This window comes from Falco cherrug, chromosome 9 (assembly GCF_023634085.1).
Source record: "Falco cherrug isolate bFalChe1 chromosome 9, bFalChe1.pri, whole genome shotgun sequence".
NCBI classification, from domain to species: Eukaryota; Metazoa; Chordata; class Aves; order Falconiformes; family Falconidae; genus Falco; species Falco cherrug.
The window spans coordinates 10,643,755-10,657,733 of NC_073705.1; the positions used below are offsets into that span (position 1 = coordinate 10,643,755).

General features: G+C 52.6%; 1 protein-coding gene across 2 annotated transcripts in view; it reads right to left on the reverse strand.

Annotated features, from left to right (window-relative positions):
- Positions 1–237: 237 nt before the first annotated feature.
- LOC102051993 (dual specificity testis-specific protein kinase 2-like) overlaps positions 238–13,979 on the reverse strand; it is a 32,084-nt gene continuing 18,342 nt past the window's right edge. For both annotated transcript variants that reach the window (XM_055721124.1, XM_014282270.3), the window contains exons 3-9: positions 10,049–10,170; positions 9,849–9,897; positions 9,012–9,161; positions 6,930–7,103; positions 6,257–6,340; positions 5,096–5,182; positions 238–3,671 (exon numbers count right to left, since the gene is read on the reverse strand). In XM_055721124.1, coding sequence (XP_055577099.1) covers positions 3,570–3,671; positions 5,096–5,182; positions 6,257–6,340; positions 6,930–7,103; positions 9,012–9,161; positions 9,849–9,897; positions 10,049–10,170 — 768 coding nt within the window. In that variant the 3' untranslated portion in view covers positions 238–3,569. The remainder of the gene's footprint in view (positions 3,672–5,095; positions 5,183–6,256; positions 6,341–6,929; positions 7,104–9,011; positions 9,162–9,848; positions 9,898–10,048; positions 10,171–13,979) is intronic.

Genomic DNA, 13,979 nt, shown 5'->3' on the forward strand with positions numbered 1-13,979 from the left:
AGAAGCGACCTGAGACACCAGCTGACCCTGCCACAGAGGGCACAGCAAGGCAACGGACCCAAAATACCACTCTTTCATAGCTAAGACTCTTCTGTAAATTACTTTTAACTGAAGGTGTATTACACCAGCTACACTGATAGACCATGAAGCTGCTTGTTTAGTTGTTTGGAAACACAGTATTTCAGCAGCACCACTCAGCAGACCCAGGATGATGAAACACAGCAGCCAGGGCTGACGTGGAAAAGAACCATTAGACTTTATTCCCAAATGGCATTTATAAAACCAAACAAACAAAGACACAATGGAGGATGTGGGAACACCATGGCCCGTGGGGCGCAGCATGGCCAGGTCCAGGCCATCAGCACCTGCGGAGCAAGCGGCCAACAGAGGGAAGAGAGGAGAAGAGGCAGCTGCTGGTCAGGTCCAGCAGAGGCAAGCCTGCTGTGCTGCCCAAACCCTCCACTCACCGTCACACTGACTTCAGTTCAGTGCCAGGACTCTGAGGCATGAAATTCAACCACTAACTTGGACTTTGCATCAGAGAGGTGTGGGGAAACTAGACTCTGTGCTCCAGCGCAGGGGCTTGTACCTGGAGGGCATCTCAGCAGGTTTCCCATGCTCACCTCTCCCTCCAGCTCTCACCAGTGAAGAGAAACTCTTAGTCCATGAGATGCACCAGACAAATTCCCAGACCTGGAACTGTTCTCTGCACGCTCCCAGCATGGGCTTTTCTACTCCATATGGTGCCTGTATACAGTCTCAGTCCCACCTGCCCCTGCAGCAGGCACCAAAGGTCCTTCCAGCAAGGACCCAATACCCTTCAGTCACCTGAGATCCAGCACGTGGCCGCGCTGTGAGAGTGGATGAGGCACATGGCAAGCGCAGAAGGAACCTAGTTCTGCTCCATCGCAGCTCAGACTGTGCTGGTTGATGCTATCCTCTGTGCAGAAAATATCCCCCCATTTAACCCTTGAGCAGGCTGCTTCTGTCCAAGCAGATAAAAAAACCCAAAAGATCTTCCTTCATACCATAGCATCACCAAAGTATGTGCAACTCCACACGCCTTTTCTACAGTGTCCCAGCCTCACTGTTGCTGTTCTGCAGGACCAGAGCCCGATGTCTAACTAGAGGAAGAATCAGCCCAGTCTGCAGCAGGGCACCGCCAGCACCAAGCCTTGCTGGTCCTGGGAAGGAGGTGGCCAGCAGGGCAGCAGCTCCGCAGGGAAGTGCCCCTAGAACAAGACACCTTCACCCCATCACAGGCTGTTTGAGGGGTCGGCGTGTTGAGGGATCTGCCTTTAGTCTGCTCTTGTGCAGGAGGGCCAGAGGAAGAACAGGCTCCAGCTTGTCACATCAGGCAGCACGGGGCAGGCTGGGGAAAGGCTTTGCGAAAGCAACGTGTCTAGCCAGCAACTGAGCTGAGGTGGACAGCTATCCTTCATCCAGAGTGGCCTTTGGAAGACTTTGTATCCTTAATGCCTTGGGTGTTAGGACAGACCGTTGGATTCCTCGTTCTCAAGTCTGTTCCTCTGTGGAAGGCCAGGGGAGCCTGGGAAGCCCTGGGAGGTTGTGGTTATCTCCTCAGGTCCATCTCCTGGTAGGCAAATATACACCCTCTGGTTCTTGTGCAATGCATTGCTGTGATGCTGCTGGTGGCTGGCTCTCACTGACACGCACCCACTGGTGCTGTTTGCACTGCTGTTGCAGTCCATTTCACTTCACTGCTCTTAAGTCCCCAAACTGGTGCAAGTCAAAAAGTGGCCACTTCTCCCTCCTTCAGGCTGAAGAGTTTCCCTTATTTTCAGTCTCCTACTTCTTGAAGCTTTGCTTCCCTGCCACTGGCAGTATCCAGCTGGGATGAAGGTATTTTCTGGGCAGTTTACTGTTGAGCAGGAGGTTTCTTACGCAAGTAAGTCCGTATCCCACAAAAGCACAAATGGCACCTCTGGGGAATGAGGAGCTGCAGATGTCCCCTGGAGATGTGGCTGAGCTGGTGGCCCTGGTGCCATTCAGTGCGTTTCATGCCAGCTCCCAATTCCTTACAATCCCTGGTGAAAATGCACCGTGCTTCTCCACCAAGTCTCTGTCCCAGCACACTGACAGTCCCTTGTGCAGGTACCATGGCACAGAGACACCAGGCTATATGTGACACCAAATCCAGCTCCAAGAGCTTGAGATGAGGCCCCCAGGTGGGTCAACAACTATATATGGGAGAACATCCTTCAAACTGTAGGTTGAAGGCCCATTGAGCTAAACACTGAAATACTTTTTGGTGGACAGATGAATGATCCTTGCTCCAAGAGCTTACAGTCTACAAGAACAGAGCCACAGCTCCACCACTATACAGACTTTACACCTATTTACATCCACAAACGTTTTGGTTCCAGCAGAACATGTCTTTCAGACCAATGGCCCAGCAATCAGCCGATCTGGGGGCAGGGACTCGACTGTTCACCTCTTAATTTGAAATGCCAAACTATTTCTAGGCATTATTATTTCCACCTCTGGTTTGGATCCGCGGCCCCAGCACCCTCCTCTGGCCCACAGAAGAAAACACAGTATCAAAACCAAGTCCCTTCCTGGCTGCCTGAGCCCTGGGGCCCATGAGGGTGTCCCACCCTGTCAAGGAGGTGATGGGTGCTGGACCAGGCAGAGAAACGGGTGACATGCTGGGTGATGCTGGACCCAGCTCTCCCTGTTTTGGCCTCATAAGCTGCTGGCCCTGTGCTCGTTGCCGTGTTTGCAGCAGGACAAGAAAGGGGGAGGCAGACCCCTCCATCTTTGAGCCCCAGTTGAGGGCAGCAGGGAGAAACCCAGACTGCCGTGATGCTGGGACATGTGTCTGACAAAGCTTTTCTGAGAGGAGACATTAGTCAGTTAGTCCGTATCACGATAAGGCACACCCTCCCCATCACCTCGGCTGGCACAGGTCAGCACCCCATGGGTGGCTCTGTTGACTCTCCAAACCCCTGCCAGATGCCTCCGTGCCTGGCTGTGCCCTGAGCACGATGCCAGGAGACCCAGTCAGAGATCTTGCAGAGGGTACCTGCTCCTGCAAGGCTGCTGGATGGGTGCTTTAAGGCTTTAAAAATAAGGCGACACCAAGGCTCACCAAGCACCCCAGAGCCCCTCTCCTTCACACTGCACAGACCCCAGGCCCCCGAGAGGCGATTCCCCAAGGCCATGGGGATGGAGGAGGGGAAGGCCCTGGGTGTGGGGAAGCAGGAGAGGATGATGTTTCTGTTGGGGATTTGGAAAGCATCCTCAAGGGAATTTGGGTCCCTCCAGGATCATTTGCTTTTAACAAGCAAACAGACAAAGGCTGCTTGGTGTCCTAATTACATCTGTTAAAAATCTTAGCTAGGAAAAATATACCCTTGGTAAGTCCCTTCGCCATTTTTAACCATGTTTTCCATCCAAGAAATTAGAAACTGAGACTATGATTAAATAAACACCAGCACGTCACTTAGCTCTTCCCTTCCCCATCTTCCTTCTTCACTCCTGACACCCCAGACAGTTAATTTACAGTTCAGGTGATTCTCTGCCAAGCTTCACAGGAGGCAGACAGCTCAGCCCGAAAGCTGATTGTCCCTCCTAGACTCAAGGCTCTCCGCCACATCCTCCAACGCATCCAGGATTTCGGAGAAAGATGGCCTCTTAAATGCTTCCACCTGGAAGGAGAAGGGAAAGCTGAAGAGGACACCCTGGGAGGCCAGGAGGCGGGGGCTCTGCTGGCTCCCCCAAGGCTGGGCAACAGCATCCACCCACCAGTAGCACCGGTGTGGGTGACACATGTGGTGGTGGAGCCCTCTGGCATCACCACGTGGTGATCCAGGCCTGGGTTGCTGCAAAGGAGCAGCAGCAGGACAAGTCCCATGGTGTGGTACAGCTCCAGCAAGGGCAGTGAGAAGGTGAAAACCAGCTCCACACACGCCAGCCTGGCCAGGCTGCGGGAACTGCTCATCCCAAAGCCCACCCAAAGGGTGCAGGGGCAGGGAAAGGCTGCAGGTGGGCATCAGGAGGGAGATGTATCATCCCCGGAGCTTTTTCATGACAGTCAGGATCTGTCTTCTCTCCCCGATGCAGCTCATCCTTCAGCAGGCTGTGATCCCTCAGCCCTCCCAGTGCCATCGGGGTGTACTCGAAGTGGGGCACATGGCCCAGGGCACCTGTCCCACGCCCCCGCCAGCCCATCCCAGGGCTGCCCGTCCTGCCTGACGCTGCAGAGCCAGCTGGAGGGGCTGCACAGAGACTCCCAGACCCACACATCGCACACAGGCAGAGACCAGCCCCAGTTCTGGCAGGAGCCCGTTATTATATGGACTGGCATTCAGAAGCTGCCTGGCAGAGGTACGGGGTCTGAGCACACACACATCTAAGCCTGTTGCTGACATGAATGACTCCTCTGATTCAGGGCAAGTTATTCACACATCCTCGAGATCCGTGCAAGGATTTACTCCTACTTGCTGGCTTGAGTTCCCAGCAATTAGGTCCATTGTGATGACCCAGCTTCTCCAATCTCTACCTTATGATTACTGCCTTTGGTTTTCTCTTCCTTTCAGAAATTACCTTGAATCCTTACTTTCTCTCTGCTTTGCCTCCCAGAGCTTTGGGCGGCATGGGGAGGCGTCCCAGCTTTCACCATTTCTTTTACGCTAAAGCAAAAAAGGTTGGAGGACTATGCTCCGATGCTATCTGTAACCCAGGGCTGGTGATGGCGAGGCAGCATCCTCCAGAAGCGACCAGCCAGGTGCCTCTGCCTGCAGCCTGGCTTCAGGAGGGACTGGACACCATCACCCATGTGCTTCCCACTCTGGGGTCAACATCCAAGAGAACAGGCGGGACCTTGGGGTGTTTTGGGCTGTAATACACAAACTAAACACTTCTAGGGGCAAAACTGCATGGTGGATGAAAGCATATTACTGGCCCAGGAAGATGTCATCACTTCACAGCTCAAGTGGCAGAACCCCTGAGAGCAGCAGGTGCAAGCTCTCCAGGGTTCACAACAATTTTGGTCTCTGTCATACAACTGTGACACAAATCCAATAAAAGCAAAGCAAAAAAAAAAAAAAAAAAAAGCTAGCAAGAATCTCACCCGACAGCAGCTGGCAGCAAGATCTATCACCTGCTTGGGGCATTCGCCAATCATCCCTTGGAAGGCAGCAACATCCAAGCCGTAATCCTGTGAGGAAAGGGAAAGAATACGTAGACAAGACTTCAGCTATAAAGTCCTTTCAAAGCTCTTCATCCTTCTCAAAGTGTTAAAACACAAAATGCTCATGGTTTAAAGCTTTTTTGGGGTCTCCATCACAGTTTTTACTGATGGCTATACAAAGGTACTGGGTCAACATCAGCTCTGGCAGGACGGCACAGGTGGTAAATCATTAGCAGAGCTGGGAGACTGCAGCATCCTTCTGCTTGCTTTGTGCTATCCCTCTGGGGCTGTATGTGTCCTCCTGGAAAAGCTCAGACTAAGGCAACAAGAGCCACAAAAGCAGAAACCGGTAGAGGAACCAGCACCAGGTGCTGAGCAGTGGCTGCTGAGGACAAGAGCTGCAGATAATCTGGTCTTGCAACAGCAACTGAGAGTCAAAGGGGTCCAGCCAGCTGCTTCCCTAACTACAGCTTTGTCCCTCCAGAATTTGGAGTCTCTGATACATAATTCTCCTTCATCTTGTGAACACAGATGGAGTGTTAGTTCCTGTTCAGTCTCACAGAATCGTAAAATAATCCCCGGTCACTGCAGGTTCTTTGCATTCTGCCTTGGAAAGCAGCAATTTGCTGTTTTCCTGCTGGACTTTTCATCCCTGTTCAGGACAAAATTTCCCTTCCCACTTTGGGAAAGGGAAATGCTGATAACATGGAAACAAAAAAGGTCATGTTTTTAGGGAAGCCCACTGTTTCCACATGAACTCTGTATTGACTGCAATGTATCTGAAAATAAACACTTGTGATGACAGTTGTGTTTAACCTGCCACTTCAACGGAGAAGCTGAAATGGCAAAGTGAAATGAAGGATTTGGAATGAAGGTCTTTAAACAGAAGTACTTAATCTCAAATTGCTGATCAAAGAAAAAGTTTTGAAAGTATAGACGCACTGAAATCTGGTGCACTGAAAACGTGGAGATTAGATTTTCTCACTGCAAAACCTGAGTGTGAATATGTACACGTGTGTGCTGGGCTGTCTGGTCCAGAGAGATGCCACAGTCTGGTACCATGGAGAAAACACCAACAGTTTTGGCTGCAGGAATCATTACCTGAGTCCTAGGAAGCACTTCAGGGTCAGCTGGGATCCTGCCCAGGATTTCACACAGAACAATGCCAAAGGAAAACACATCCACCTGCAGGAGGGGTGGGAGAGTGGGAGCAGGGACAGGGCATGCACAGAAGCGAAGCATGAGAAAGGGGAGTACCAACAACAAGGTCCTGCCATTAGTTACGCAAAAGCCCATCACAAAAGCCCACTGGAGATGGAGGCAGCAAACCCCTAAACTTTTTCTGGGCTTCTGAACCCACCCAAAACCACCACTGCCCCACTTGGGAATCCAGCCTCATCCTCAGGAAGCCTGGCCCTGTGCTCGTTCAATGTGTCTGGTGCTTCTGCCACAGCTCTGGCACCACCCACAGATCCTGCACGGGGCTCATCGGGCTGCAACTCATCAAGCATCTTCCTCAGAGATGCTTCACTCTGTTTGTCCCCAGCAGCAATCCGTTTCCTTAATAATTTAACTTAATGAGGCCACTTAAGGGACTTCCAAGTCACTAAGCAGAGCATCACTGAGCAAAGGTCCAGGGAGCAGGGCAACTTTTCCCGGGGAAGGAAGGAAGGGCTTTTCTGCTGTTGGGACACGTCAGCAAGCAGAGGAGACATCTCCTGTGCTCGCTCAGGAGCTCTGAGGATGACCAAGGCGCTGGGACACAGTGCCATACCTTCCGGTCATAGGGCTCTCCCCGCAGCATCTCAGGAGCCATCCAGAAAGCAGAGCCCACCAGAGATAGCTTCCTCTCCACGTCCTTCACTGGCAGCTCCACCACCTCCCTGGCCAGCCCGAAGTCTGTCACCAGTGCTTCACGGCCCCGCGGCGTCACTCGAATGAGGCAGTTCTGAAAGGAGCCCACGGGGCATGGCGTGAGATGCCTGGCGAGGAAGCACCTCACCAAGTAGCACCTCACCAGCCCTCAGCACCCCCCGCCAGTACAGGCTCTCCCCTTGCCAGAGAACTGCACCCTGGCAGCACGCACAGAGCGCGAGGCAGGTTAGGGAGGGACTGATCACATCTGAAGCCAGGAAAAGTCCTTCAAAGAAGATGGTTTTTATCTGAAAGAGACCTCAAAATGTGCACACCGATTTTGTTCGCCGCTCAGCCAAAAGCAGGCAGGGTAACAGCCACAGCCCTTCTTGCTGCCCATGGCTACGCTCCCCTAACATGGCTTTCTGGAGGAATTCCTGCAACATGATCTTAAGGTTTCTCAACATCCCAGAGGTTTCAGCCCATTCGGTTCCCCAGGATTTTCTCCTCAGCATCTGCTCCCAGGGAGCTACCAGAAGTGACAGGCATCTTCTCACTGACAACTACATCTCAAGCAAGCACACACACTTCTCTCCCATATCTTCAGCCACCATCCCTGTAGGATGAACCTCCTTCAGGGCTGAACCACCACAGCAAGACAGAAGGGACAGGCAGGGACCTCCAGCACTTTCCACCAGCAGATCTAGAAAGTTCCTGAGCTCATCAGCCACCACCAAACAGGAAATTACATCTCACCTGACTTCAGAGCACACTGAGCAAGGAACTGGTGGTCAGAGTGGCTCTTGCCTTGCCCTTGCCTGGTGCTGGTGATGCATGGTTAGTAACTGAGCCAAGTAACCAGTTTGAGATTACAAAGGTGAGATACATTCCTCTGCTGGTGTCCCTCAAGACTGTAACACTTGACTGGCTTCCCTACTGCCAACCTTCATCGATATTTCAAGTTTCTCTTAAAAAGCTCACGGAGCACCAGCAAAAACGGCTTGTAAGAGATACTCCCTATCCAGCATCCACAGCAAGGACCTGCAGGCTCCGTTTCCATGAATCACCGAGCCAGCCTCTGGCATTGGCTAACACCGATACGGTCCAGGCTAGTGGCCAGCCCCTCAGCTCACATTCCCTGTGGTATGGACACACTGCAGATCCACCTGAAGTTCGGATAGTTTTGCCCAAGAAAGATCAAGGAGGCACTCCCTTACCGCATTCCTACTGCCATACCAGTGGCAGAGCCACACCAAAGCCTGTCCCCATGGACTAACCTGAGAATGGCAAAGCCCCAGTGCTGTTCCAGCCCCCACAGGAACCCACGCTGAGGAAAGCGGCCTCCCAGCCGGAGGGCCAGTGCACCAGGAACGTGATGTGCCTTTGTGGTACACCCAAAGCCCATCTCCCAGATGCCAGTCTTCACAGCCGGCACGCTGCCAGGTTGTGAAACCTGCAGAGGTACCCATCCTCAAATTGGTGACCTGGACCCTCCGGATCAAGAAAAACCAACTTCCCTGTGCTTGAGTGAGGAGACAAAGGTCTCCTGAGTTCTGCTGGTGCTCTGCACACAGGCAGGGATCATCTCACATGGCACTTGGTCCCAGAGCCCATGACCAGCTCCAGTTAGCCACAGCTTCCTCCTTGCTGTGAGCAGGAAAGGCACCCTCTAAATCCGGCAGAGCCTCTCCTACAACCGCAGGCAAAGAAAACCACGTGCACTCCTGTACACATTTCCATCTGGCTCCTTTTCTGACAGCAACAGCGCTAGGAGCGATCTATTTTCATCTCTGTCTGGGTCTCCTGCTTGGCAAGTGATGAATGCAACATAATGACAGGTTTTCTCAAGAAAGCTTCCATGCCCGCGGAGGGATTGGCATGGAGCAGAGCACCAGCAGGAGGCCTGTGGCCTTCTGGTTACAGCTCTAAGGGGTCCCTGTACGGTCCCCTACACAGTCATCTTCAGCAGTCTGGGGGTGAGGACCCCTTCCCAGCTGCATACCTTGGAGTTGAGATCCCGGTGGTAGATGTTTTTGGAGTGCAGGTAGATCATGCCTCTGGTGATGTCAGAAGCTAAGTCCACTTTTTCCTTCCACGTCAAAGCAATGTCTTTGCTGGCCAGGAGCTCTTCCAGGCAACCCCCATTCACATACTGTGAACATAGACAAAAACTCCCCGGAGCATCCCGGGTGCTGAGCTGGACTCTCCCTCGCTAACCCAGGAGCCTCTCCTTTGGGATGGAGGGTGGGAATGCAAACGAAGGGGCCCCTCCAGGTGCAAATACCCCTCCTGGTACAGCAAGCGACTGCCAGTCTCTGGGCTCTGCCCCACCGCAGGGATGGTGCATGGTCCTCACTCACGGGGAGTGAACTAGAAGCCAAAATGCCTGGCAGTGGCTCAGGGACCCCCTTCTGGCACTGGTAGTGTAGCAACAAGGTGGGACCTCCCCAGTACCAGCCCAGGCTTTTCCATTAGACCATTCCAGAGCCACTGGAGGTCCTGCCACTCTCAGTCTATTTTACTTTCTACTCCTGCCCTCCATCCCTGGCTCTCCCATTCCAGCCCTTTGGTGGTACTACGCCAACCTGAAACATTTTTTGGCTAACCTGCCTGAATCTCACGGCCCTGCAGTGGCTGTGCCCCACTCCAGCTGCGACCAGCTGTGGGGCAGAAAGGACCAGAAGCCCTTTCGAGGCAATCTTGCTAGTCCAGAGCCACTCACAGGCACAGGAGTCAGAGAGGCGTAGACATGCATTACAGGACATCTGCCATCCTCCCTGCCAAAGAGCCGCAGGGTCTTTGCCTGCCTACAGCACACTTATAAGTAAGAAACCTTTACCTCCAGAATGGGGTACAGCTTGTCATCCTTCACACATATCCCAAGGTACCTGTGCAGAAGAACACATTAAAAAAAAAAAAAAAAAGAAAAGAAGCCATCAAGGTTCAGCTGAATTCCTCACTGCAGAGCTACCTTAGAGACACCAAGCCACCGCCAGCTCCTGTCAGTGCCCACCGCTCATGTCCAGAGGATGTGCCCACCTGACGATGTTGGGGTGGGACAGCTTCTGCAGCAGGCTGATCTCACGCACAATCACTTCTTGGTCCACGTTGTTCTTGTAGATCTTCACCACCATCACTTTACAAGCAGCAGCCTGGGTCACCTGGAGTCAAGGTTGGAGCAGGACATCCCTTAGCTTCCAGAGGTCTGCCAGCCCCTCTGGACAACAGCATCCCTTCCCAAGGCCTGAATCTCATTTCCCTGCTGCCCAGAGCTTTGCAGTCATTTGCACAAGTGCAAGGTGCTGTCCCTGCCACATAAGCTCCACTCCAGGGATGCCTGCCTGGGTGGCTGGGGACACCTAGGTCCCTCCTGTCCCAACATATCACAACACTATTTCTTTGCTCTGCATGTTCCTTGGGTGGGAGCAGTTTCTCAGCCCACACTGGGTTACCGCAGAGCTGACCTCCTTGCATTCAACATCCTTTCCCAACCACAGCCTGCCTCACATCTCCATCCCTCCTTCCTACCTGGGTCTGACCACTGCACAAGGCTGTTGGCCACGCTCCTCACCCCCAGCTCCTTCTGCGCCCCTGCCCAGAGCCCGCGTCCCCTCCACCTGGGCTGTCAGACAGGCACAACAAAGAGCACAGAGCCAGCTCATCTCTCCCCCCATCCCAGGACGGAGGTCCCGTGGCTGCTACCCAGCCGCAAGCTAACCCGGACCTCTGCTATGGACCACCACCAGGGATTTGCTCCCAGGGCTTCCCCCAAGCAGGGGTACTGGAAGGTAAAGAACAGAAAGCAAAATGCTTTTCCCCCTCCTCAGAACACTGACCAGACTGAGTAGGGTTTTTTAAGAGGAAATTTACTGTCCCCTGTGGAGGCACCAAGGCTGGGCAGTACTGACGGCAGGGGTGTCAGGCAGGCTGCAGGACATGCAGGGGTCCCCTGGTGCTCAACCCTGATGGGACCATCCAGGGCCTGCGCTGCAGCTCCTGTTATCTGGCCTGACAATCCAAACAGCAGCTTCCAGACCACATCACAGAGCACTGTGGTACTTTAACCTTTCCATCCTCAATTAACATCTGTTTTAAGGAGATCAGCTGTGATCCATACTGATGTCCTGACAGCTCTGCCAGGGCTAGCAGAGAATCCAGCCGCCTGTTTAATTTTCTCTTATTTTGAGGTTTGTGGGGTTTTGTTTCTTTTTTTTAAAGGGAAAAATACTTTAGACACAGCATGAGCTGGCTTAAGAGCAGCCCTCTGAATCCCAAAGTGTCACCCACTGCTCTCTGTGATGATCACTTCAGGGATGAGGTTACCAGCCCAGGTGAGGAGAACAAAGAACTGCATGTAAGACCTGGCTGGGCTGGAAGGAGAGAAAGGTTCATTATGATCAGGGTCACAAAACAAATTGTCTTGGGAGCACGGTGAACTGCTGCTTCCTTTCTGAAAGAACACCACCTGACAGTTGATGTTATCTCTGGAATAACTGCCTCCCTACTTGAGCAGGTTGTAAGGAAGCCAGGGCTCTGCCACCCTCACCCCGTGGGACTTCATAGCCACAGACTGCGTCACAAGTCAGATGTAACAGATTATTAACTGTAATTGCACAGAGGTAAATATAAAAGATGATATCAGTCATCTTTACCCAAAGCCTGTGAGTGCTCCAATGCCCAGGACGGAGCACTGGGAGCAGCTGAAATCTGGAAGATCTGAAGAACTTTCAGAAGAGCTAATACTGAGTTTCAGCCAGACCTACCAGCTCTGCACAAACTCTGGTGGAGACAACGAGCCACACTGAGCTTCCAGGCCAGGTTGCACATCCCAGCTGGATGTACTTGGGCTGGTGGAGTCAGCGAGTGCTGGAGGTGTTCCTGGCCACAGGGCAATGCAGAGACCAGCTTGGTCTGGAGAACAAATGACTGAAAAGGAAAGGTAGACACCACCCCACCCCACCCCACCCCCCAAAAAAAAAAAAGAGTAGTGGGAGAGATGGGCAAAGAAAGGTAGTGGGCTCAGAAGGTCTCTTTAAGACCACAGGCCCTAAGACTTTGCTCTGGCCAAGTTGGAACAGCCCTTGGCTCACCCTGAATCACACAAAGTGTCTGGTTTTGTCCTGGATCAGTGTGAGAACCAGACAAGGGCAGAGCAGCCTCCAAGGTATTCTCACTTCATGCTAACAGGTGATGAAGGGTACAGACTTGGTGCCAGCCTTGAGCAGAGAAATAAAGATGCAAATCTGGCCCTGGAAAGTTGCAAGCGGACAGGGAGTGGGACTGGGCTTCCTAATGTGCGTGAAGCTTTTTGAGGGCCAACCGAGAAAGAGGTTGCTCAGAGGCTCCCTTTGGACAATGCCTTACACCAGCTTTGGAAAAAAGTCACGCTGCATTTCTCTTCTGCTTTTTGAGCACCCTATGCATGAGAGAGCTGCCAACAAAAGAAGATTTATGCTTTCCCCAAGAGATACTCACTCCTGAATAACTCCTTATTGCACATCAGAAAACTAAGGCAGAGAAAGAGAGAAAGCACCTTGTGCCCAGGCCGTGCAATACATAACCCGCAGGGCAGGAGGCTGTGCCCAGACCTCTTGAATCTGAGTCACCAAGTAGAACCAAGCGAATCCTCCTTCCTCAGCCAACCCACATATAACAACTCTTGAGAAGGGGCTTAACTGAAGGATAAAGGATGGCAAAACCAACAGGCAGCCCACAGAGGCAGTGCCAGAACACCGGGGAGTCCACGTCCTTGCTGCGGGAGCGCTTTGGAAGAGAGCATCTGTTGGCAAAGACCTTCAAAGGACAATCACCAGTGATGCTTCACAGCAGGAGCGCTGCTGTTCAGGACTACGGGTCCACAGGGCACTGGCTGACCCAAGAGGACCATGAGTCATCAGGGCATTCAGCTCGAATCCCAGACAAATGTCAAGCCCCTGCAAAGGACTGTCCTTGTCCCAAATCCTCCTCCACTGTCTTCTGACTATTTGCCCCATAGCATTTCATTCAAACTTCATTTTTTTTCGCATTTCTTTTTCTGCTTCGACTTTAAGAAGTTATTTCATTTTCATTCAAGATCCCTGTCTCCAGCCTGCCTACTGCTGGAATTTCATTCACTGCCAGGGCAGGAGGAAAATGTCACACACGGAGGAAACAGCAACTGTTACTATGAAAATCTGCTAGATAAAGAAAAGAGAAAGTGATGGCAACAGCACACCACGTAGGTGGGGAAAGCAGTTTCCAGTGGGAGGCTGTGGTGGGGAGAGGTATTTGTCATGTGTCGCTCCAGTTTGCAAAGAGCCGCCGCAGACCTTTGGCCGGAGATTCCCCTCGAACAGCATTAGTGCACTGGCCCTGGGCCTGAAGTTCACCCAAAGGCTTTAATTTATCACAGCACCAAGCCCCGATGCCGTAGAGGAAGAAACAGAGCCTTGAGCAAGCAATGTGCACTTATCTATCCGACTCACATAGTTTCTGCAGTTCCATGGCCAAATCCTGCCAGCCTGGCTCCATTAGTTTCCACTGGCCACATGTGCTTACGCCAGCCAAGGATCTCACCCAGAATATGTCAGAGTACTTCTCTGGCAGAAGCATCTCATGCTGGCCCAGGGGAAATGCGCAGTCGTGATGTTTTATCACAGGGCTGCTCAAGCTGAGGAGCTGGAGGCAATGATGAAGTCAGGTCCAATTGGTTTGCACTGGGTCTGTGTCACGTCCCAACAACCAAGACCAGTGCCAGCAGCCACATTCTGGGGGGCTGCTGGGAGGAGAGATAAAGTGGGCAAAGCTGACCATCTTTGCCCTCAGAGGTGGAGGCTGAGTCTCAGTTCCTGATGTGAAGCACCTCCTTCGCTTTGCTGCTCGCAGAGCAGTGATGGCTGGGGGCTGCAGGGAAAGAGCCCCAGGACCTGTCCACTCACCCCAGACAAGCAGCGGCTTAACTCCCGGCTGAGGAGCAGCACTGGGCCGGGGG